Consider the following 26,553-nt stretch of genomic DNA (forward strand, 5'->3'; position numbering starts at 1 on the left):
CATTTCAGTAGCTTCAAAAACATAAAATACTTAGGAACAAATCTAGCAAGTTTCACACCACTAAAAATTACACAATCCTGATGAGTGGTGTTGAAAAATATCTAAGACACTGGGGAGTGAGACCGTGTTCGTGGATCAGAAAACTCGGTATTACTAAGATGTATATGAAGCAATGGGGAGTGAGACCGTGTTCGTGGATCAGAAAACTCGGTATTATTAAGACGTGCACGAGGCACTGGGGAGCGAGACCGCGTTCGTGGATCAGAAAACTCGGTATTACTAAGACGTGCATGAGGCACTGAGGAGCGAGACCGCGTCTGTGGATCAGAAAACTCGGTATTATTAAGACGTGCATGAGGCACTGGGGAGCGAGACTGCGTCCGTGGATCAGAAAACTCGGTATTATTAAGATGTATATGAGACCCAAATTTATTTACATATCCAGTGCAATGCCAATCAAAATTCTAGCCAATTTTTTTTTTGGTAGAAATTGACGAGCTGATTCTAAGATATTCACGAGAATGTGAAGGAGCTGGCAGAGCAGCACACTCTTGAAAATGAACAAAATTGGAGGATTAACAGGACCTGATTTCAAGGCTTAGTGTAAAAGTCACAGTAATCAAGACAGTGCTTTCCTGGCAGAACAGATGACAAAGTCCAGAAATCGAACCCACACACACGGCCAACTGATTTTCATCAAAGGTGCCAAAGTAATTCAACGGGAAAAAAGTCTCGGGGACACCTGGATAACCATATGCAAAAAGATTTAACCTCCATCCGTACCTGTCACCACATATAAAATTAAACTCGAAATGAATCACAGATCTAAACAAGAAATGTGAAACTATAAAATTTCTACAGAAAACAGGAGAAAAAACTTTGTAACCTTGGATTAGGCGAATATTTCTTAGACAGAACACAAAGAACATGAACCGTAAAGAAAAAAAAAAGAACCCAGATGAATTGAACTTCATCAAAATTAAAAACTGCTGCTCCTTTGAAAGATCCTGTTAAGAAAATGCAAAGACAAAGCCACGACTGGGAGAAAATATTTGTAAAACAGATCTGGTGATGGACTCATATCCAGAACATAGACACAACTCTTACAACTCACATTATTCTAAGAAGACAATCTAATTGTTAAAATCAGCAACAAACTGAACAGACACTCCATCCAAGGAGACAGATGAATGGCAAATACGCCCAACACCATTCGTCACTAGGGAAATGCAAATGAAGATGCAAATGAAGACCACGATGGAATATGGCTCCAACCTTTAGGATGGGCAAAGCTTAAAAAGCAGACAATACTAAGTGCTGGTGAGAATCCGTAGGAGCCAGAATGCTCATACATTGATGGTAAGAGTGAAAAACGGGCCTACCATTTTGCAAAATGGTTTGGCAGTTTCTTCGAAAGGAAAACATGCATCTAACACATGATCCCACAATCCCACTTCCAGGGATTTACCCCAGAGAAATGAAGACACATGATTACTCAAAAACCTGCACGCAATATTCATGGCAGCTTTAATCATAACAGCTGAAAACTGGAGACAGCTCAAATGTCCATCAGCCTGTGAATGGATAAACAAACTGTGGTACATTTTATCCTTTCCAAATAAAAGGAGACAAACTGCTGAATGCAGAGACCATGACACGGATGGACCTCAAATGAATTATGCTAAGTGACAGAAGCCAGGCGCAGAGGCTACACGCTGCAAGATTCCATTCACATGACGTTCTGGAAAAGGCAAAACCATGGGGACAGGAAACACGTCCACAGTTCCCAGGTGCGGGGAGGGGCTGGCCGCCAAGGGGTACCAGGGAGCTTTCGGGTGATGGGAACATCTTGGATCTTGACACTGGGGGTGGTTACAGAACCATAAATGTTTGCCAGAACTCATCAAACTGGACATCTACAGAGGAGGAGAGTTTTCCTGTATGTAATTTAAACCTTGACAAACCAAAATTTAAAAGAAGAAGAAATTAGAAAATAAGAAAACCTAAGAAATGCATGAGTCAATCAACAATATTTTTTAGTTAATCTATTTAGAGGGAAGAGGCAGCTATGACCCCACCAAGCCCACTGAGCTCAGCACAGCCTCCCCTGCCTCCTGCTACCACCAGAGTCTGCCCTGGGAGCTGCTGTACCCCGTGGATGGAACACGGGGACCCTGTCTCTGTCTGTGCCCCCCTCACTTGGCAGCCTCCCCAGGAACCCCTCGCCTGCCATCTGGGGCCCCGGGGAGCCACATGCTAGGTGAAGCCTGGCTCCTGTCCATGCCATGTACTTGGGACTCCAGCCCTATTTGCGCTCTTGTCCTGGGCTGAGCCTGGTGCTGCCCTGCCCTCCCTGTGAGGCTCCTTCCAGAAGCCCCTGACCCTACATCACCCAGGACACCATCTCTGTTGGCCCTCAACTCGCCACTCCAGCACCCTTCATTCACCTGCTTAGGGAAGCGCCCCCTCTTCCGGTCACTCGGCTCACATGTTGGCATTTGTTCTCCTACCCTGCCTGGCACTCTGGCCTCGGTGAGGATGCATGTCAGGCATCAGCTCCCAGGGCGGGCAGTGCCCTTGACTGCTTTCCAGCTCCGGGGCCTGGGCGTGGATCTGCCCAGGGAGGAACATAGGTGTCTGGGCCGCCACGATGCTCCCAGAACGTGGGCTTCTCCCACCTTCTACCTATGCCTTTTCATTCAACCCCCAGAGGGACCCTGGGAGGGGGTGTGAGGGGTGATGGCGAGGATGCAGATGCTGCAGTGTGTTGGAAATCCAGGCGCTGTGCCACAGCTCTGCATCTGCAAAGACCCCCTCACCCCGTGATCAGAAAGGTTCAAACTCCAGGCACACAGCCCAGTCCCAGCAACAGCAAAGAGAGGCGGGGGAGGGACGTGCACTGCCTGCGGGATGTCCATCCAGGCCGGGGCTTGGAGGCTCTTGTTCTCTACAGACAACTCTGAGCACCCCTCATCTGAGCTCCCCAAAGACATACAGGTACATCCACACCCAGACCTGCACATTGGGGTCCAGTTCTGGGGTCCGTCTCTCTCGAGGCCCAAACAGTCCCCTGCACCCTGGCCTCCCCGTCTCTGGGTCTACTGGAGGTGGAGCTGGTTCCCCTTCCTGCTCCTCTACATGGCTCACGCTGGGTGGCGGGGGCGGTGGGCAAGGAGCCGGAGCCCCCAGATTGAGTGGTGCAGAAGGAAAAGCCAGGGAGGGGTGTCCTGCCCAGGGGTCTCTCTGCCACCCAGGGCCAGCCATGGGGAAGGAACCCAAAACGCTTCTTGTTCCCACCCCAGGTGCTTGGGAGAAGGAAGCCCCCCCACCCCCCTACCCCGGGGCCATGTGGAGCAGTCACTGGAAGTGTCCCAGCTGTGCTATGAGCAGGTCACAAAGCTCCACAACAGGACCTGTCCAGGCCGGGACACCCGGTGACACTCCACTCCCTCAGCTTTCGCAGCCCCCGGGGGACCCTCCTCGAGGGCCCCATGTCTTCTGGGTTCCATCTCTTTGAGGTAGAAAATCTGAGGCCCCAAACTGCCCCCAAAGCAGGCAAAGGTCAGAGGTGTGGAGAGAGAGGATGGCGAGGATGGCCAGGGAGGGTCGTCCCAGGTTTCTCCCGCAGCCTGGCCCCCATGTCTTCCTTCTCCATAGCCCCATCCCAGCATCGTGGCACCAGTGGGCTCCTGGTGGCACTGGCTGGATGCTGTAGCCTGCTGATGGCCACTAGCACATGCTGGGGACCTAAAGCCACAGGGCTGAGTCACCGTCATTTGCTCCACAACCCCCTAGCCTGGCTTCTCAGACCTCAGCCTGCCCCCTCTCCACCCAGCCACTCTCCCTTGTGTGGAAGCTGGACGTACTCTAGAACCCACCCTGGAGACAGCCCCTGGGATGAAGAAACCAGGTCCTGTCCGGGTCCTAGCACCTGTCACCAAACATCCTCCAAAGTGAGGATTTTTCAGTCACAGGGCTCAGAAGGGCTGGGGTGGTGGTAGTTGGGGGACAGTAAGACCCCTTTATTCCCGCCAGACAGGTCCTCACTTTACCCCAAGGTCGACAATGGCGAACTTCTCCTCAGACACCCACCCACCTGGGCCAAGTCAGGCTGTGTGTCTGTGTGTGTACGTGCATGGGCATTTGTGCACAGCCTAAGCACTCCCTGGCCACCACCAGAGCCCAACACCATGTGTGCACATGCGCAAACACACAAACATGGTGCTATCTGAGATGCAAGAAGAAGATGTCACCTTGAAGTGGGTCATTGTATCCAACAGCCCCACACGCACCCACAAAACCGCCTTAAGAAACTTTTCACTAAGGGCTTGGCGAACTCCTGAGATGTCTTAGCAGAATTTAGCGGTTTGCAGACATGTAAACGTGTCCCCCGACTCCCAGAGCTCAGGACGCTCCACCTACACTTATAAGGCTGAGAAAGGGAATATAAACTGCTATGGAAAAATTATAGGTATACCGGAATTTTTCTTTGTTCGCTATTAAGTCTTTCAATATGTCAGAATACAGCAACTAACCTGACTGATTATACGTGTGGATATTCCCACCCCATGTTCTGCTGTATTTTCTTCTGCCACGCTTGATTCAGACTTTGAGAAACAAAATCCGAGGGAAGCAGCAAAAGACATTCCCAATCTACCTCCCTGGATGAAGCCACCATCTTTCCACCTACGTTTCTGTGCTCACACGACACGTGCAATCAGGACAAACACGCGTGACCCTGGGACCTCAGGTCTGAGCTGCCACTGTTTAATGGCCTGCCTGCCGCCACCTTATCCTGGGCCTGGCCTCTGCCAGTCAGAGGGGCAGCATTAAGTCTGAGTCACACCATGCCAGGCCCCAGGCTCCTGTTGTGCAGAGCGAAACCCTAAGTCCCCAGAGTCACCCCAAGCCCTCACACGCCAGGTCCTGCCACCTCCCTGACCTCATCCCCCACCGCTCCCTGCTCCCCGTCTCTGAATGCTACAGGCTCCTCACGGCTCCCTCCACCTGCTCCAGGCACACGCCCCGTCCGGGTCTTGGTGTGTGCCATGCTCTCTGCCAGGAATACTTGCCCCTGAAACCCCAACATCTAGACCTTCACCTCCATACAGAGACTCACAGCCCAGCCACTCCACTGAGAACTGCCGCTCCTCCCCTTCCACGTCACTTACCATTTCTTGCCCTCGAAGTAGTCAGTAGTCCACCCAAGGTTTTGGGAGTCTGAACTTATAAAAGATGGAAATGGAGTCAGCTTATTGTTTGTGGTATAGGTACTAAGTGGAAGTTAAGGCAGATTGATGAAAACAGTAAGGCAGACAGTAAAGGGTTAAATGAGAAACCAGGGACTAAATAAATTTTAAAAGGCATAAGTATAAAGGTAACTATTAGGACAAAAATACAGGCCGGGCACGGTGGCTCACGCCTGTGATCCCAGCACTTTGAGAGGCTGAGGCGGGCAGATGACTTGAGGTCAGGAGTTCAAGACCAGCCTGGCCAAAATGGTGAAACACCATCTCTACTAATAATACAAAAAAATTAGCCAGGTGTGGTGGCGCCCACCTATAATCCCAGCTACTTGGGAGTCTGAGGCACGAAAATCGCTTAAACCCTGGGAGATGGGGATTTCCGTGAGCTGAGATCGTGCCACTGCACTCTAGCCTGGGCGACAGAGTGAAACTGTTTCTCAAAAATAAATAAATAAATAATACAACCTCCTAATTACCCAAATGTTTTTAAAAGAAAATAATATACATATTGTAAAGAAAACTACTACAGCAACCGTAACAAAATACATGCAATTATAAAAGACAATGACAGAGTTGAGACCAAGAATGCCGGTCATGTGAATAAATGCAAATTAGCTTTACTTATCAGGAGAAAAATAGTTTGACTCACAAAATAAGACTCAACTATATGCTTCATATGAAAAACATGTTTTGAGTCTAAAGACACAAATGATTTAAAAGTAAATGAATAAAATATATACCATGCTAACAATGATAAAAAGAAAAAGCCAGAATAGCCATATTAATCTCAGACAAAGCAGATTTCAGAGCAAAGAAAGTGACCAGGGATAAAGAGGCAGTCTCATAATGACAAATGTGTTGATTACTCAAGAGGACATAACAATCCTAAATGCTAATGCACCCAAGAACAAAGCTTCAAAACACATTGAACACGTGGTATACTTGTACTGAAATATCATATGTACTCCATAAATATGTACAACTACTGTGTATCCACAAAAATGAAAAATAATGTAAATATTTTTTAAATGACAAAAGCAAAAAAATACATTAAACAAAAAAACTAATAAACTAAAGAATAAAGAACTGAAGAATAAAGAGAGAAATCCACAAATATAGCTGGAGGTTCTAACATCCTTCTCCCAAGAATTAATTAATAGAACAAGTAGATACAAAATCAGTAAGGATGTATCATTACTGATGTAGACTTGGACAATGCCATCATCAACCACATTAGTCTCATTCACATTTACAGAACAGTCCTCCCAATAACAGCAGTACACACTCTTTCCAAGCACACAATGGAGTATTTACCAAGATAAATCATATTCTGGGCCATAAATCAAGTCTTAATATATTTTAAGAGACCAAATTATATTAAGTATTTCTATAGCCATAAATGAATTAAAGTAGATGTCAGTAACAGAAAGGTATCTTGAAAATCCCTAAATGTTTTGAATACACTTTTAAATAATGCATACACCAAAGAAGAAATTAAAGAGGAAATTAGAAAATATTTTAAATGGGATAAAAAAAAACCCCACAAAATTTGTGGATGTTTATACCACCAAGTGCCTGTATTAGAAAGGAAAAAAAAATTTTTATTCAATGACCTCAGGTTCCACCTTAAACTAGAAAAAAAAGAACAAATTAAAACTAAGTAAGCAGAATAAAATAACCAAAAAGAAAAAAATTAATGAAACTAAAAGCTGATTCTTTGAGATCCATAAATTTGCTAAAATTTTAGCTGACTGATTACACTAACAAAGAAAGCCGCACAAATTACTAGTATCAGGAATGAGAGAGGAGACATTGCTACAAATTCTATAGCTGTTTAAAGGATAATAACAGGATATTCTGAAAAACTTTATGCCAATACAATTAACACCTAGGTGAAATGAACATATACTTTCAAACACACAAAATACCAAAGCCCACTCAAGGAGCAATCACCTGAATATAACTATTATCAATCACCTGAATATAATTATCAATCACCTGAATATAATTACCAATCACCTGACTATAATTATCAACCGCCTATCACCTCAATATAGTTATCAATCACCTGAATATAACTATTATCAATCACCTGAATATAATTACCAATCACCTGAATATAATTATCAATCACCTATCAATCACCTCAATATAATTATCAATCACCTGAATAACTATTATCAATCATCTGAATATAATTATCAATCACCTGACATAGCTATTACCATCACCTGAATATAATTATCAATCACCTGAATATAACTATCACCTCAATATAATTATTATCAATCACCTGAATATAACTATTACCAATCACCTGAATATAATTATCAATCACCTGACAATAACTATTATCAATCACCTGAATAAAACTATTAAGTCAATTTAAAATCTAGTTAACAATCTGCTCATCAAGCAAAGTCCAGGCCTACCTAAACAACTTTCCTGACAGAGTCCACCAAACACAGAGGGAAGAAATAAGACCAATTCTACACAAACTCCACCTCTAAAAGGGAGAGAGAACACTTCCAACTCACTCCTCATGCCAGCATTACTCTAATACCAAAGCCAAAGATGTTACAAGAAAATATATAGACAATATCCCTCGTGAACTTAGATGTAAATGTTGTTGGCAAAATTTTAACAAGTCAAGTCCAATGATACACAAAAAGAATACTAGAACATGACCAAGTGTGGTTTATCCAGGAATACAGAACCTGTGAAAATGAATCAGTATAGGCCGGGCGCGGTGGCTCACGCTTGTAATCCCAGCACTTTGGGAGGCCGAGGCGGGCGGATCACGAGGTCAGGAGATTGAGACCACGGTGAAACCCCGTCTCTACTAAAAATACAAAAAAAAAAAAAAATTAGCCGGGCGTGGTGGCGGGCACCTGTAGTCCCAGCTACTCGGAGAGGCTGAGGCAGGAGAATGGTGTGAACCTGGGAGGCGGAGCTTGCAGTGAGCCGAGATTGCGCCACTGCACTCCAGCCTGCGCGACAGAGCGAGACTCCGTCTTAAAAAAAAAAAAAAGAAAATGAATCAGTATAATTATCATATTAAGAGACTGAAGTAGAAAAACCACATGATCATATCAAAAGATGTATCAAACAGCATTTGACAAAATTTAACACCCATTCATATTAAAAGCTCTCAGCAATAGTATTAGAGGGGATGTTTCCTTAACCTGGTAAAGACATCTATGGAAACCCAGAGCCAACATCACACTTGACGGTGAACAACAATGTGTTTCTTCTAAGGCTGGGGACACAGCAATGTTCACTTGTATTGGACATTGCAGTGGATGAGCTACCCAGTGCAATCAGGCAAGAAAAAGAAACAAATAGGCATCCACATTTGAAAAAAAAGAGGTAAAACAGTCTTTATTTTCAGAAAACATCATTAATAAAAGGAAATCAATGGAATTCATTTTTTCAAAAGCCACTAGAACAAATAAGTGAGTTTAGAAAGGTTGCAAGATTCAAGATAAATTTGCCAAAATGAATTTCAGTTCTAGATTAGAAGAAATATCATTGACAATAGCATAAAAAATATGAAATACTTAGGTATCTCACAAAAGATGTACAAGACCTATACACTAAAAACTATGAAACATCTCTGACAGAAGTTAAAAATCTAAATAAGTGGTATATAACCTCATATGTATATATATGAGATATATAACCCTTATATGTATAAGAGATATATAACCATATACATATTAGATATATAACCATATATATATATGAGATAGATAAACTTATTGATCAGAGGATTCAATATTGGTAAGACGTCAATCTCCCCATGTTGATCTTTAGGTTGAATGCAATCCCAAACAAAATTCTACCAGGCTTCTTTGTAAAAATTGGTAAGCAGCTTCCAAAATTTATATGTAAATGCAAAGGACCCAGAACAACCAACGCAACTTGAAATAGCAAAACAAAGCTGGCTAAATTACCCTAACTTATTTTAAGCCATATTATAGGGCTGTAACAATCCCAGTGTGTGACTGGCAAAAGGACAGATCAACGGATCACAGTAGAGTGTCCAGAAAGAGACACTTTTATGATAAACTGAACCTCTTAAAAGGCGTCAAGATGATTCACTGGGTAAAGGATACTCTTTTCAACAAATGACACTGGACCAGTCAGTCATCCGTAAGAAAAAACACATGAATCTCCACCTATGTGTTACATGGTAGAGAAAAATTAACTCAAAATGCATCCTAGACCTAAATATAAGCACAAAAATTATAAAACTACTAGCAGAAAATCTTAGTAACTGTGTGTTTGGTAAGCATTTCCTAAATATAATGTGAAAAGCATGAAAAATATTTAAAAGGAAAAAGCTACATTTGACTTCATAAAATTGAAAATGTTTGGCCTTTAAAAGATACCATTGGGCCTGGAGCAGTGGCTCACACCTGTAATTCCAGCACTTTGGGAGGCCAAGGCAGGGGGATCACTTGAGGCCAGGAGTTTGAGACCAGCCTAGGCAACAAAGTGAGACCCTGTCTGTACAAGAACTTTAAAAAGTTAGCATCTGTGATGGCACATGCCTACAGTCCCAGCTACTTGGGAGGCTGAGGTGGGAGGATCCTTGGAGCCCAGGAATTTGAGGTTGCAGTGAGCTACGTTTATGCCACTGCACTCCAGCCTGAGCACAGTGCATGACCCAGTCTCAAAAAAAAAAAAAAAGATACTATTAAATAAATGAAAAGGAAAGCCACCACCTAGAGAATACATGTGTAAAACAAATATCTATGTAACCAGAATATACAAAGAACTTTTACAACTCAGATGACAAACAGCCCAATTTTACAGTGGGTGAAACATTTAAAAAGATATGTCACCAAAGATGTTCCCTGGATGCCAATGAAACACGTGAAAAGATATTCAACATCACTGGTCCTTAGGAAATGAAAGTTAAAACCACAGCAGGATGCCACGCACACCTCTTAGACTGGATAACATGAAAATGACGGACCATGTCAAATGTTGGTGAGTTAGTCGGTTTCTTAGTTAAAAATATACACCCACCACATTATCCAGCCATTCTATACCTAGGTATTTATCCATGAAGAAAGGAAATATAAGTCCCTACAAACACTTTTATACAGAGTCCACCAGCACACGAGTGGATAAACAGACTACAATGCGTCCATACAATGGGATACGGCTCAGCAATGAAAAAGGGATGAATTATTATGTGCCACAGCCTGGACAACTCTCAAATGTGGAGCCAGACAATAAAAACCACACACCGTATAATTCCACTGACAGCAAGCCCCAGAAAACGTCAAGCGTCTACACTGACAAGACAGACCAGGGGTCCCCTCCGGAGCCAGGAGCAGCGGAGAAGGGCCCAGCGACGGGAGCGAGAAGCCTTCTGGGGGTGACGGATGTGCCTGCTGTCTCAATTGTGGTGATGGTCCCGTGGCGCACACCCATGTCCAGATTTGTCAGATCGTACATTTTAAACAAGGCCGTCTACTCTACGCCAATTAGACCTCAACAAGGCTGATTTTTTTGTTTGAGTGAGCAGAATAAACAAAACTGAGATTATGGCGGTTCCTGGCTGAGGCGCCTCCTTCGCAATTCGCGTGACTTTGGTGGGCACGGGGCCCTTTACACCTGCTTCCCCAGCACCTCTTTCCCTGCCCCCGCCAGGGGAGGAGGCATCGTCCACCAACACCCTTTTGCCCTCTTAGCCATTGGCTCTGGACTGAGAACCTTCATGCCGGATGTCCCCACACCCTCGGCACAGCCCCGGGAACTGCGGTCCTGGTATGACCTGAATTTCACACATGAGGAAACTGAGGTGCAGAGAGGATTGGTGATGTGTGTAGACCCATTGGGAAGTCTCAGGAGTCTGGATCCCCTCATATCCTGGAGTTTCTCCAGCAAGGTCTGGGAGTCTTTCTGCAATCCCAGGCTCCAGGACCATGGAGGGCCACAGCAGGCACGGCGACAGCCTCTGAGGCCCACCCCAAGCCAGGGGACCCCACGCTGCAGCTCTGCGCCAGCCTTTCACAGGAGGGGTGCAGAGGCCTCCAGAGGCTGCCGACTGGCCCCCAAACCCCCTTAACTGATGTCTATGCAAGGACCGGCCACAGGACCCAGGCCTCAGCACCTCTAACAGGGGCTCCATGAACTCTGGGGAGAAACTACAAATTCTTACAAACTCCTGGGATGAGAGGGGGTTTTCCCAGGGTTCTAGAACTCCTCAGTGGTCTAACAGATGTCCTCATTTAAAAAAAAAAAAACCCAAAACACCTGAGCCTGAGATGAAGCGAACTTGAGCAGAAGGGGGCTTTCTGGGAAGGTTCAGAGTATCCTAACGGTGGGGACAAAGCCCTGCTCACAAGCATCCCGAAAACGGCGTCCCCATGGCTTTGTCCTCAATCCCAGGCTTTCACAGCCACCACCAGGTCCAGGGACCTGGCTGGGTAGGCAACACTGAGAACTGACCAACGAACAGGGCCCAGCTCAGTCCCTCCCCCGAGGACAGCAGCCATCCCCGACCCTCCCCAGCCAGTTTCAAAAAATGGTCAATGAGAAGAGACACAGGCCCCGCTAAAGAAAGCTAAAATGAAATAAAGACGCTCGCCCTTCCCCCAGGTTCCCCACCAAATGCTGCTCTGAATGCACAAATTATTCTCAGCACATGGTGCTCAGAAACTGACCAGATCATCGCCCCGCCAGGAAAAGGAGCTGGCCTGCGCCTCTCGGCACACACTTGACATTTTGTTCTCATCCAGGCTTCCCATGCTGACAGTTTCTGGACTAAATGTGCAAATGGAACGTGGCCCCAAGGGGGTCTCTTTCCCTGCCCGCCCGAGGTCCAGGGCTGGGTGTGCACGTGTGCATGTGTGCATGCAGGCACGTATCTGAGCCTGAACGTGCACACGCACGTGAGTGTGTCCACATGGGTACCTATGTGTGCATGTGTCCACACGCCCATCCGTGCACATATGTCTGTGCATGTGTGCCCGTGCATCCTCTTCTCCATAAGGCATCTAGGCTGGACACGAGTGTGTTTTCCAACCCCCGACTTCAACTACCTTGACCATGACCAAGTCTGGAAAACTCACCACCAGCTCACAGCCGCCCAGGACTTTTCTCAGCCCAACAGGGATTGGCTTCACCTAAAAATCTAAATGCAGTCCCCTCACAGCAAGTCCCCAGGCTGTGCTCTCTGCCTCCCGTTGCCACCCTAGAAGGCACAAAGCTGTGAGGCCCAGAGGTCCAGAAGGCACCTTCCCAAGTGACCAGGAGTCAAGACTGCATATTTGGGGAGGAGACTATTGTCCCCAATTGCCAGGGTCCTAAAGACACCTGAAGGGAACATCCACTCCTCCTGAGGCCAGCTGGAGCTGACCTTGGGGCTGAGAGTATCTCCCACAAGCTACTGAGGAGGCTGCTGGCAGCCCCTGGCCCCAGGTACCCCAGTCATCCCACCAGGCATCCCGTCGGCTACAGTTTTATACCCGGGAGAAAGAAAATCTCGTGGGAAGAGCTGTCTAGGCCTGGCCCTGAACAAGGGGCTGGGATCTGAGGTGCTCGAGCTGCAGCTCCTGACCCCGTGAGGCCACACCGAGCCCTGTCCCCCCACCTGCAAAGTCACATGATGACACATTTCAATGGTGCACGGCCAGGGCCTCTGGTTTTCACTCTGTGTGACCTGGGAAGCCAAGAACATAATTAGAACTCATCTGAATGTAATGCCCTAGGGGGTTCCCCTGGCACCTGCCCAGCCCCCTCCCCAGGCTGCTGCCCAGCATCAGAGGAGACCTCCGGCTACCTCCTCGTCCAGGGGCACAGCGGGTGGACCCCACTGTGCAGTACCCCACGGCCAGTGGGCCCCACAGGGTGGATCCTATTATCCTCCAATGACTTCCCTGGCAGCCCCCTAGGAGCCCCACATGCAGTGCCAGTGCCAGCTCCCCCACGCCTGCCTGCACCCAGCCTGCTCAGCCCGTCCTGTTGTGTTGTGTCAGCTGCTGCACTGCGCTTCAAGCGAGGCTCTCCAGCTGGCCAGGGTCAGATGTGAAAACAAGGCCCTAACCCAACCCAGCCCGCCAGCTCCCCTACACCAGAGACCCCCACCGAACGTGGCACTCACTGATGAGGCTCTTTCCAGCCCTCAGGCAGAACATAAAGGAAACACCTGTCCCCACGGCCGCACACTCTAATCCCACTAAACCCGAATGGAGAAGCCTGGGGGCTCCTGCAGCAGGCGCGCCCCCCACCAAGGTCTGACTTTTGTCCTGGACTATGGGGAAGGCGGGAGAGAAAACACGGGAACTGGCCTGGGAGAGCTGGAAAGCCACGGCCGCCCTTCACCAGGGATGCAACTTCCAACCAGACCCAGGGCTGCAGAGAGTAGAGCACCATGGCGGCGTTGGGGCGTTGGGGGGAGGCCTCCAACAGCCTGGGTGCTTGAGGGTCCCCCTACCCTTTCCAGGGGCTGGGGGCTCCCACTCCAGTAAGGCCCTTCCTTCCGACACAGAGCCCCTGCCCGGGCTGAGCCCCAGCCCTGGCAGAGCCCGCAGGTGCCCTGCTCAGCCCCAATTCTGCCTGTACCTGAACCCAGGCCGCGGGCTCTCTCATTACCAACCTGGAGCTGAATCATCACAATTTCTAAAAAGAGAAGAAAGAGAAGCGAGTGTGGTAGGGGGAGTTAGAGAGACCACCGAGACACCTGGCACTGGGGAGAGAGACCTGGAGACCACGCGCGCCACACAGGCCAGGCACTGGGGGGGTGGTAGGGAGTGCTGGCTGCTGGGCAGGCATCTGGCTGGGTTTGGCTTCCTGGTTCCTCTTGCCCCAGAGGGAGATGGGCCCATCCTAGCCCCGCTTTCCTTCCTGCCAGCCTTTCCCAGGGGCTTCCAGGAAGGCGGTACGAGGGATGCTCCCTACGTCCGGCACAGCCATCGGCTTGGCTCCCAGGCTGCCGCGGTGGAGTCCGCACAGGGTCACACGCTTGTGGGGCCTCTCACCAGAGCTCCCGCAAAGATGTCAGGTATTGTCTAAGATGCCAGCACCTGCCTAGCATAAGCCCGTTCCTCTAGCCACTCGATGCTCTGGGAAGATTGCACTCCTGTGGCTGGAAAACGGGGAAGACAATGGAATGGGCTGACAGGGCCCCAGACTCTCCAGGCAGCGGCCGGTAGGAGCTTCTACCTGGCCATTATGGGGTCTTTCTGGGGCCCAAGAGGACTTGCCACCAGGCACAAGTCAGGCCCCCATCCTCTTTTCCTCCAGGGGGCGCACCTGGCGGAGATCTGGAGGAGGTGTTCTGATGGAGGAGCGATGGGGAACAGGCACCTTGCCCCCCAGAGACACCATGGGCTGCCAACGGGACATCGTCCACTCATGCCTCGGCTGCCCCACCCTGGCCGGAGCACCATGGGCTGAGAGTGCCTCCCTTGAAGCCCCAGGTTCCTCAAACCCAGGGTGGGGCTCCCTGCCTTCCCTCTGCACAGCCTCCCTGGAGGAAAGACGCTGACTAGCGGTTCCCAGGTTCCGGCCCAGGAGTGTCAACCCCATTCTCACAAATCACTTGGACCGAATCGGCTTACGTGTTTTTTGAGAAGGTTTAAAAAATCTTGCAGTTTCCTCTACCTCCTGCCCCAGGCCCCTCACCACCCCCCACCCCACCCCATCTTGTTCTGAACAAACTTGATATATATGACAATTCTGGCCTGCAAAAGATAACGTGAGGCCCGTGTGTGGGCTGCACAGAGGAAGCCTTTGTTACAGAAAACGATTCACCATAGGGCCCCTCCACACACAAGGCCCCGTATACTCAGGGAAGGTTCCAGTTCCAGCCCAGAATTCCTGTGTACTCGGGGAACGTTCCAGTTCCAGCCCAGGATTCCCACTTTCACGACTCTCCCGCAAGCAGATTTTGCATGAAGGAATGTCAGCTGTCCTCCTCCCAAGCAGCTGCCTTCAGACAGGAACGCAGCCAATCCAAACCCTGTCAACCGCGGTCCTGGGACTGGGGACCTGGCTGGGGCATAAATGATGTCCATCGTGGTGGAGACGGCCTGCCTGCTGCCTCTGCCCTGGGCCCCACAGAGGGGCCTGTGAGCCCTCCAACTCGTCCACACAACATCCCTGGGGCCAGGGGACTGTCCCCAAGCCTCCATGTCCACCACCCTTCCCTGCCCAAGAGATACCATGAAGGGAAGGCCAGGCAGGGCTGCTCTAGGTCAAAGAAGCCGAAACCACGTGACAGCCATGTGCAGTGAGAAAAAAACAGCCACACTCACTGGGACCAGTGACAAGACTTGAACACAGGCTGTGAAATGAACAGCGGTGTCCTGAGAGTCGGACACCCTGGCTAAGTTGAAGGTCCTCATTCCAGAGGATATACACGGGCTTTATAGGGAGAAAGGGTCACACTGCCTCCAACTTACTCTCAAATGACTCAGGATAAAAACAAAGCAGGCTGGGTGCAGTGGCTCACGCCTATAATCTCAGCACTTTGGGTTGGCTGAGGCGGGAGGATTGTTTGAGATCAGGAGTTCAAGACGAGCCTAGGTAACATGGCAAAACCTCATCTCTACAAAAAATACAAAAATTAGCTGGGCATGGTGGCACGCACCCACAGTCCCAGCTGCTCAGGAGGCTGAAGTGGGAACACTTGAGCGCGGGAGGCTGAGGCTGCAGTGAGCTGTGAGTATGCCGCTACTCTCCAACCTGGGCAACGCAGCAAGACCCTCTCTCTCAAAAAAATAAAAATAAAAATAAAAAACCAACAACAAAAAACCCCACAAAACCCATATAGGTTTTTGCATATAGAGAGAAACGTGCAGAGCAAATGGCAGAAGATGAAAGCCACTGCTGACCTGGCAGAGGGTGCCTGGGAGCTGCTCGTCCTGACAAGCCTGAGATTAAATCAAAATTCAGACACCCAGGAAGAAAGACCCAGACTGTGGAACCAAAAGGCCCTGCGCCAACCTGGGCACTGTACAAACATGGGGCACGGTGGGCTGGCACCGGGCACACGCTCTCCCACTTCTATTTTCCCAGAAAATAAAATTGTTACTAATTCGAATGCAAGTTTAAATGCCCCTAGCAACTGCTCTTTCCAAAAGTATCCTGCCAAATAAATAGCGTGGCAAACCTTTCCTGGAAGGTCAGATAGTAGGGATCTTAGGTCCTGTGGGCTGCATGGTCTCCATGGCAGGACTCAAATCTGCCATGGCACAAAGCAGCCAGAGGCATTAGGCCCTCAAGTATGTGGCACTGTGTGCTAATAAAGCTTTATTTACACACACAGGGAGCCACCCTGTGGGCCATGGTTTGGACTCCTGGGTTGCCCTCAAATTCATATGATGAAGCCCTAATCCCCAGTACTCAGAGTAAGACCTTGTTTGGAAATGGGGTCCCTGCAGATATGATTAGTTAGGAGGGGGTCATAGTGGAATAGGGTAGCCTCCAATCCAGTAAAACTGGTGTCCTTACATAGAGGAGAACTTTGGCTCCAGACTCACACGCAGGGAGGATGCCCTGTGAGGTAAAGGGAAGGACTGGGGGGGATTGGGGTACTACATCTAGAAGACAGTTGCTAGCCACCCTCAGAAGCTGGGAGAGGCCTCAGAAGAACCAGCCCTGCCCACACCTGGGTCTCAGCCCTCCATCGTCCAGAGCTGTGAGAGGGCGACCTCCACGGTTTAAGCCGCCCAGCCTGGGTCCCCCATCACGCAGCCCGGGTCGACTCTCGCGACCCATGTGGCTGGAGATAGGCCCAGCGGTCCCTCTGGCAGGCTGGAGGCTGGGAGGGAGAGCCACGCCCTGTGTCCGGTTTTGAAGCACAGCCTGGGAAGCCACTGCTGTGGCCCAAACCAGCTCTGTTGGTTTCCAGACCCGCCTGAGAGGGAGGTCCCAAGAGGCTGTAGCGGGTGGCCTCAGAATCACATTTTACCCTCCCAACCCTCAGCGTCTCGCTGGGAGGCCGCAGCATGTCTCCCCAGGTCCTCTGCCTCCGCAGGCCAGGCAACTGCTGAGCCCTGCTAGCCACCCCATGGGGCAAGGCAGCACCAGCCCCCACTCTAACAAGGCACTCGGGGCACCCACCCCAGCCTCCCTTCCTTCCATAACTCTCGGGGGTTGAGCAATGGTGCATGAGAGACTCCTGTAAGAGCCGCAGGCAGTGTGGATGGTATGTTTATCACCACGTACAGGAAGCCTGGTGGGGCCGGAGTCTGCTGCAGCCTGGCACAGCAGGAAATTTCTAGAATCCCTTAACACGGCCCAGCTGAGCACCCCTGCTGCCCTGCCCTCAGCCTGAGCTCCTGTCACAGGCAGGGAGCGGGCCAGCCTTCCTTCAGCAGCCCCTGGCCTGTGCATGGGGCTGGGTGGCTGGGGACAGCAGCGGGTGTGCTAGGCAGAGCATGTGGCCAGTGAGGCTGGACCAAGGCTGTCCCGGGGAAGCAGAACCACCGGGTCTTCATGCCATGCCCCGTGGGCCTCAGGCTCTGAGACCGTGGCTTCATCAGCGCCCCTGCCCCCCAGCTGTGCATCCCACACCCCAAAGCAGAACACTCGAGGCAGGGCGCCCATCACAAGCACAGGCTACCTCTGGGGAGAAGCAACGCCAGGGTTCCTCTCCTAAACAGCTCCCAGAACAAGGCTGATCCTATGCCCAGCAAAGCGGCCTCAGAAAGGAGCATTTTGATGGATTCCCAGAGGCAGGGGGGCTGGTCCCGGGTCTTCAGGAGGTACCAGTCACCTGACCGCCCTCTCTCAGGTGCAGAGTCGGTGACAGAGATGCTTTTAGGAAGCTCTACAGCCAGCACATGAGAGAGACGCCACAGGGCTCTGAAAGGCAGTGAGTGGGTTGCACAGGGCTCCCCAGGACCAGGAGCTCCTGGTGGATGGGGATTTCAACAGCTTCAGTGTCACTAAAGGGGAAGGCAGGAGGGACTTGTATCCGGTGGTCCTCAGTGATCAACACTGGACTCTGGGAGCCGGCCACGTCACTTCTCCTGTCCCCACAGGGCCGTGGCTTCAAGTTCCGCTTGGTGGATTCTGAGCCTTTGTTCTTGGAACTCTTGCCGGGACATCAGGGGTCGACCCTGACCCGGGAGGAGCCTTGCAGCTGAAGCTGGGTGGCAGCTGAAGCTCAGCCCACCTGGGTGTCCCCAACTGCCCCAGACAGACACTTGGGCCTACCCTGCTCCACCTGCCCCTGGTCCACTTTCACCTTCGCTACCCTTATCCGCCCAAAGCCTGCAGGCCACTGTCTAGCGTCCTTTCACCCTGAACAGGCCCCGAGAGCCTCTGCCTCCCTGGGGTGGGCTCCAGGCAGGGTCTCAGGACAGATGAGTGAGAAGTTTCTCCTACAGGCTCACAGGGCAGTGACCTCAAGTCTGGCTGGGCAGAGCTGCAGGCCGCCCCGTGCCCTGGGGGGCTGTGCAGACGGAGGGCCCACATCTGTCAAGTCCTCTGGGCCTAGCTCCAGGGGCTCAGTGCAGACAAGAACCAGGGCTCCGGCCCGCACATACACAGGGCCCTACAGTGAGGATCTCAGCGGTGCAGAATCTCAGTCCAGCTCTGCCTTTCATGAGCCCATGGTCTGCTTGCACATAGCTCCTGGCACACAGTAGGTGCTTAATAAAGATTTGCTGGCTGAACAAATGCAGGTGGAAACAACCCTGCCAGGGAGACGATGACTGCGTTCTGAAGCCTCAGAGTGCCCTGGGTGGTGGGGATCGGTCTTGGCTGGGTAGCTCCCGAGTGACAGGGACAAAAAGACAAGTGAGCCCACAGCCCCACAGAGGGACACGACTCTTCTCAGAACACCCTGCAGCCCTGAGGAGGGAGTGGGGACCGCCGTCCTCCGGCAGCCAGTCTAGTGGGGAGTCGCCCCTGAAGCAAGTGTGCAGGATGGGGCTTCGTCAGACCCATAGGAGCTCACCAGGCAGGGCGAGGCAGGCAGGGAGGAAGAGAACCCTTAGCGGGCGGCAGCTGCAGAGGGAATCAGACCTCGGGGTGGGTTGAGGAAAATCCTGAGTCACCCACTGGTTCCCCAACCCGGGCAAAGGTGCCTTTGCCTCTGCGTCTTTTCCCGGCAGCGGCAGAAACGGTGCTGCGGGAAACCGCCCGAGGCCGCGCGCAGAGCAGGCTCCTCATCAGAGCAGCTGCGGGTCCCAGGTGGAAAACACCAGGTGAGGACCTGCGGGCTGCGGGCGCCCTGAGCAAGCGGAGGCCAGGGCGCTGAGGACAGGACCCGACCTTGTTCCACAGAGAGGGCGCCGCCCAGGGCCGTCACGGAGGCCCAGAGACTCTACAGGGTCTCACTTTGCTGCTGGGAGGGAAACTGAGGCCTTGCTCTGAGCTGGGAGGGAAACTGAGGCCTCGCTCTGTGCTGAAGGGGCAGCAGAAACCCAGGCAGTGGAGGCTTCAGCTGGCGGGAGGGGTGGGCCACCGGGCGGGGCGGAGGGAGCCTCAGCAGAGGGGAGGAAGCCGCAGCGATGACCTCATCCCCTAGGCCTCCGGGGCCGCAGCTCACGGGGTTTTTTAACCACAGGCATTGCAGGACAATTCCCTGGTATGTTCACCACCAAAGGCGCGGACTAGCCGTGTTTGTGTTGTGCTTTTGAGTGCCTCTCTCTTTGTGTGGGGTTTGACAAAAGCTATGATCCTGGAGACAAAAGCCAGGCCCTCACCTGGGCCAGGGCAGGGTCTCATTGCAGAGAGCAGGGGGCCAGTTTCTGGCAGCAGCCGGCCTCGGCAAGAAACAGGAGAGCCACCCAAACCGGGAACTCCTTCCCAGGCAAGAACACACAAAGCACACACACGTCAGACACACGAGTGCACACACACACCAGGCATATGTGTACGCATGTGCGCAGGGAGCTACCTACAGGCACACACACGTACACTGAGTGCACACATGCACACGTGTGCCACTTCCACAGACATGGGCACACAGACGTGCACATGCATGTACGTACACACGTGCACACACAGCCCCCTCTGAATTCAGAAACCAGGTTGGGGCCCTCTTTGCAGCCCAGGAAGTGGCTTTCCTCCCTGGGAGGCCTTGAGGAAATCTCCCTGCCCCAGCAGATTTCCGACGTGGTGTTCACGTGCTGTTCACGGTGCCGGCCGGACCCCAGCCGAGACCAGATTCCTCCCGAAATGGCTTTTTCAGGCCCACCGCATATCCCTGGTTCAGCAGAATGCCTAATCCCTCCGAGGCCGCGCTGGGGTTTCCTTAGCAGTGCTGAGATAACAGCTTTCTGGCACTGCAAAGCTGGGCGTACGAAAAGAAACGAGAAAACAGGGGCTCCCTGGGAACACACCGCTTTGATCAACTTTTTCCCCAACATTTAAACATCGTGCTCTCGGAATCCTTCATGCGGGTCCTGCACTCGTCCGGCCCCTCCTGGGTTCCCCAAGGCTGTGGTTTGGGCTCCCCGCGCTCAGCACTCCTTGGTGGGTGCCAGCAGCTCCTGAGTTGCATGTAATACGAGCGCCCTCTGGCGTCTGCAGGCGTTCCCGCCGCCTGGCCCCAAGGGCTGCAAACACCTTTGCTTCTCGTACCTCCCCCCAGCGCCCCCAACCGTCCTTCCTGCAACCCTGCACAGCCTTCCTCTGCTGGAGTCAACCCAACAGCCCTCCTCACTCCTCCAAGGCCTGAAGCCTCGGGAACCTGCTGTCAGGCCCTTCCCCAGGAAGTCCCCGACTTCTGCCTGTGCTCTGATCCCCACAGCCCTGCGCCTGCTGTCCTCTGGAAGCTGTGAGCCCTGGGAGGGGTCCCTGCCTGCCCTGCCAGCACCAGCTTACCTCCTTCTCACTGTGCCCCTCCCACCTGAGCACCCCCTCCTCCAAGCAAGTGGTCACTGTCTCCCCACCCAGAGCCCACGCCTCAGTCTCGGCCCTGCCTTTGATGTGTCTGTACATCCGCCTCTCAAGGCCGGGCCCACGGCTGCCTCAGTCTCTGCTGTGTCCCCAACGTGCCCTCACCATGGCCATGACTGACAGCTGGACCCTCAAATCCCCTTGAAGGATTTGTCTCCACGTGGCCAGTGCTTCGAGAGACTGCTGGGAAGTGTGGCAAGGCGAGTGGGAAGGTGTCTCCATCATGCAGGGGCAGCTGAAGCCGGGAGCACATACCAAGCTGGGGCGTCCTCGTCGGGCAACTCTGGCCTATGGACTTGATGCAGGGAGGGACATGCAGGGAGGGACATGCACGGCCAGGAAGCACCATGCGGAGCCTGTGGGGTTAGCGCAGCCATGGGGTCCCACCCTCAGGGAGTGTGGAATGGCCTGAGGCAGACAGATGCTTGTGAGCCTCCCAGAGCCGCACCAACCCCAGAACAGGGCAGGTCGGCGGGGATGGTGTGCAAGATAGTGCCAAGCAGAGGCCTGAAACCTGACAAAAGGCTGAGTGCTGACACTCCCAACGACAGCCAGGTCCAGGGCAGAGGGCATGCAAAGGCCCTGGGGCAGCCAGGAATGTCCAAGGCTTGGCCTGGAGTGAGTGAGCCCAGGCTGGGGGAGGTAGAGTGGGGAGTGTTATGGGTGACGGGCCTGAACGTGGCACCTTGGGGAATGTAGCCTAAACGTCACAGGGAACTTCTGGGATGATCCGGTTTTTGTCTTAGAAAGTCCTCCCCAGCTGCTGTTTGCAGGGTTGCCTGGTGAGACGCAGGTGTGGCAGGAAGGCAGCTGGCATGACAGAAGAAGGGACAAGGGAGGCGGCCAGGGTCTCTGCCTTCCAAGCAGTGGAAAAGGCAGAGGGGACTGCAAGGGGGACTACAGCAGAAAGGGGGCTCTCTGCTTGGGGCTGTGGGCTGCTTCTCTGCCATGCCATCCCAGAGGAGAGGGAGCTGCAGGGCAGTGAAAGGCCTGGTTCCTGCTGACCTGGGGTTTGTGGCCACAGTTCAGCAAATAGCCACCAGGTGGCGCACAGACCCCAGGGATGCGCGGACAGTGGGCAGGGCTGCCGGGATGAGGACCATCTTGGAGGCTTCCCTGGGGGCACAGCTCAGCACTGTGCCTTGAAATCTAGGGTCTGCCCTCCTGCCTGGGCAGGGCTGCATCCTAGGGAGCAACCCTACCTGGTCTGCTCCATGCCCCTGTCCCCTGCCTGGTTTAGATGCTGCACGGGGGCCCTGGGTTGCTCTGGTGATTCTAGAGCTGCAGACGGACATGTTGAGCCCAGGGCACGTCTAATTCTTGAGCTGTAGATGGACAGGTGGAACCCAGGGCACGTCTAATTCTTGAACTGCAGACGGGCATGTGGAGCCCAAGGCACGTCTGAAGGTCCCTACAGGTCGGGCCTGGGTGCAGGCTTCTCTAGGCTTCGCCCTCCCAGCTGCCTGGGAGATAACCACCTAGGAAGTCAGGACCTGAACTTGGACGCTGTGGTGCTGACAGACAGTCCTGGCTGGGCAGGGGCACCTGGGTGGGCTCACGTTAGCACCGGGGCTCCATTTAAAATCAAGCAAGTCCCAGGCCACCTGGGGGGCAAGGGGCTAACCACCCAGATCCAAGTTAGTACGTGAGGGACAGGACAGGCAGGATCTCACGTCTCACACACAACACAGGCATGAACACACATACATACACATAGGTACACACACAGCCACACATATCTATACATAAATACACACAACACAGCCATGCATAAACATACAATACATGCTCACAGGCACACAGTACAATGTGCCTATATGTGGCCACATTCACACATGTACATGCTCAGATACACATGCGCACATGTACACACATTGAAACAGAGCCAAACATGCATGAAAGTCCTCACGTGCTCATGTGCATGCACACTTACATAATACTCAGATACAGATGCACACTTAAGAACACAGCTCACCCATAAACACACACGTGTGTACACACAGCCACACGTGTACACATTCCTGTGCATATGGGCACTCACATACACACATGTACACACACCTGCAGAGGTACAAAGGGCTTCACACGGAGACCCTCCAGGGGAATGTTTGGCAGCGCGGCTCTCACAGCCTGGGAAGCACTGGCATCCTTGGCCCCAGGCCCTCCAGGGACAACTACCAGGTCAGGGATCCCCCACAGACCCAGCCCCCATGGCAGAACCAGCAAAGGACATGCCGTGCCCACTCCTGCAGTTGAGCCAACCCTGTCAGTTGGCCAGGGCAGAACATCCTCCTGCTAGACATGGCCAGAGACTTGGCTGGGTGCTCACCTGAGAGCCAGGTCTGTGGTGGGTGAGGAGGACTTGGGGATCCTGGACAGGTACCTTGGGGACCCCATAAAACATAAGGCCCATGCTGCCAAGGCTATTGGACATCGCCGTGTGGGGGAAGGACGGCCTTGCCCCAACCAAGATGGCACCACAAGACGACACACACACCCCACTTCACAGGGGCAGTGCAAAAGTCTGAACAAAGTATGAGAGTACAATGTGATAGGACATGAAACTCACATGCCAGGACCAAGGGGGTTTGTTCCAGGAAGGCAAGGCGGGCCCTTCACTGACAGGAGCACCTCACAGAAGCAGGAAAGACCCCTGACCAGAATCCACACGGTCACCGTAAAACCACGCCAGGCATCGGACCTGAAGGGCCCTTCCTGAGCACGGGAGGTGCACACCCCCCGCCCAGCAGCCAGCCTGCCCACGGAAGCCAGGAGGGTCCAGCTGGCCGCAGGCACCACCCCCAGCTCTGGACAGACCCAAGCAGCAATCTGCCCTCCTGGCAGGCATCCCTTATCTGGAAAGGCAAAAGATGCAAAGGACAGAGGGAAAAACTTCTACGACCACATCATGAGAAGTAGCGGGGCCACAGGCTGTAGCAGAAATTAACAGCTTTCGCAGGTGCCAGAAAAGTGCCTGGAAAACATGACAGACGAAACTCCCTATGTGATGGCAACAATAACACCTTATTCTCATCAATATTATTATTATCAGGAATAGACTTAAAAACTGCCTGAAATCTGCATAACGAAACCATAAAATGCTGCCCATAAACACACACACACCACGCTCCTGGAGGCCACCGAGGTGTCAGTCTCCCCCAGTTCATTCACCCACTGCCTTCGAGTTTCTTCCCGGGGCTGGATAAGGTGATGGCAACGTTCACTGGGAAAAGCAAGGCTGCAAGCACCACCAGCAAACCCCTGAAAAAGAAAGCCCTGCCGAGGCACAAAGTGGCATCATGAAATTGACTTTAGTACCGGGACCACCAAGTCGGTAGGGCCCTGGTAAAGGAAAAGTCCAGCAGACCAGTGGGACAGAATAGAAAAACCCCAAAGCAGACCCTTCCTACTGCCTCTGGACGTCTGGTTTACAGAGAAGACGGCCCCTTCAGTCAGGCAGGACAGATGGACTATGGAAAACATGGCGCTGGGAGAACTGGGAAGACGAAGGAAGAGTGACAGCAGGCCTGTGCCTCACACCACTTAACCAGGAAACTCCCAGCCACCATGGAGCACACACAGTTAACCTGGTCAGGGCTGGAGGAAACCACAGGTGAATTCTTTCAGCTATGGCTCAAGGTCCAGAAGCAACAAAGGAAAGGTAAAACGGACTCCCTAGAAATGAGACTGACACCACTGCTGAGGCCATCGTGAGAGGACTCTGGAGCCCGGAGGGACAGGCTCCCCTGGCCAGGAAGACACGGCGCCAAAAAGCAGCATGAAACCAGCCCAGATCTGCCCGTGCATGCCGGGAGTTGAGTCGTGACTCTCTCTTCCTTTGCAGATACTGGAAATATTCCACGACAAGACAGGAAAACACAAAAGCCCAGCCACGGAGAGGTGCTGGACCCAGTCCTGCCGGAGTCCTGCTGCCCATGGCCCACATTCAGGCGGCTTCCGTGGGGACCCCGTGGGCCCCAGACACAGCTGGCCCCCTGCACCCCGCCTTCCGGGCAGCCTCACAGCCAGATGAACTTTGGGGTTTCCCACCAGGCTATGAGCCTGCCCTGCCCTGCTCTCAGCACCTGCCCGGCAGAAATGGCACAGACACCACTCAGGCCGATGGAAGGGACCATCCAGGTGCCTGGGGTGGGGGTTGCTGCTGGGACACCAGCAGGGCCCATGTGCCAGCCATAACCCAGGAGCAGAGTCACCCAGACCCCAGGGACACTGTGCACGAAGGCTCAGGCAGGCCTTTGCTGGCCACAATGCCAGTTCTACCCTACCTCCTCCTTCCTTCCTTCCAGCCCAGCTTGGAAGCCCCTCCTCCAGGAAGCCCTTTCAGACCACCAGCTCCAGGCTCCTCTCAGTCCTTGGTCCCCCTCGCCTGTGGCACATACATCCTGAGTCACTTGGCAAGTGTGGGGGCTGGGGAGGTGCCCCCTGTATCAGGGCAGGGCCAATGTGTGGGCAAGGGGCCGGGAGCGGCTCTACCCCACCTTATGGGGCCCAGCGCCAGGGAGATGCCAGCTTCCAGGGCAGCCATGACATCCAGCCACGCCCTCAGACGCTACGTACCATCCAGAAGAGAGTCCCCGTGGCCAGGGCGGCATACTGCTCAATGGTGGACAGCACACTGAAGATGAGGCAGACCAGGACGATGAGGAAGCTGCAAGACAGGGACACGGCAGTCAGCATCACGGCCTCCGCGCATCCCACAGATGCACCCGGGGAGTGGAGGGGCCCCTGGCCTCAGCCCCGCCCCAGGTAGGAACAGACAGTGCTTCGAAAACCCAGTCGTCCATTAGCTGGTGAGCACACACTCGAGGTAGGTCCGCACAAGGGATGCCGTCCCGCCGCGGGAAGGGACGAAGCACCAACACATGCCGCCATGTGGATGGGTCCTAGAAACATGGCACCAAGGCCAGACACAGACAGGTGACCACCTGCTGACCACCTGCAGTGTGGCTACGCCCTGGACAGCCAGAGCCCCAGAAACAGAAAGCAGGCTGGTGGCTGCTCCAGGGCGGGACTGCTATGGCCATGGGGTTTTCTTTTGGGGTAATTACACATTCTGGCTGCGGATAGTGGTGATGGCTACACAACTCTGAATGTCCTAGAGCCACAAGGGGCCCACTTTCCATAAGTGAACTGCGGCGTGTAATTGTGTCTCTGCAAAGCTGATTTTACCAATCACTTCCAGAGAGCAGTCAGCGGCCCCCTGTCCAGGAGTTCAGGGCCCAGGGCAGGGGTGTTGGTGGTCACAGCATGGAAGCCAGCCCGCCAGGTGGGGGTCCTGACACCTGCACCAAGCGTCTGCTTCCCAGAGGAGCCTCCAGGCTGCAGGCTGTGGGCCGCTCTCCTCCAGTTTCACTTCCTCCTCCCCAAGGCCCGGAGGCCGAGCCACAGAACTCATGAAAGAGAAGGT

At 52.6% G+C, this 26,553-nt stretch overlaps 1 protein-coding gene across 4 annotated transcripts in view; it reads right to left on the minus strand.

The window, feature by feature from the left end:
• KCNQ1 (potassium voltage-gated channel subfamily Q member 1) overlaps positions 1-26,553 on the minus strand; it is a 404,394-nt gene that overhangs the window by 296,293 nt on the left and 81,548 nt on the right. For all 4 annotated transcript variants that reach the window (XM_055271769.2, XM_055271764.2, XM_055271779.2 and 1 more), the window contains exon 2: positions 25,704-25,794. In XM_055271769.2, the coding sequence (XP_055127744.2) occupies positions 25,704-25,794 (91 nt within the window). The remainder of the gene's footprint in view (positions 1-25,703; positions 25,795-26,553) is intronic.

This window comes from Symphalangus syndactylus, chromosome 1, assembly GCF_028878055.3.
Source record: "Symphalangus syndactylus isolate Jambi chromosome 1, NHGRI_mSymSyn1-v2.1_pri, whole genome shotgun sequence".
Lineage (NCBI taxonomy): Eukaryota > Metazoa > Chordata > Mammalia > Primates > Hylobatidae > Symphalangus > Symphalangus syndactylus.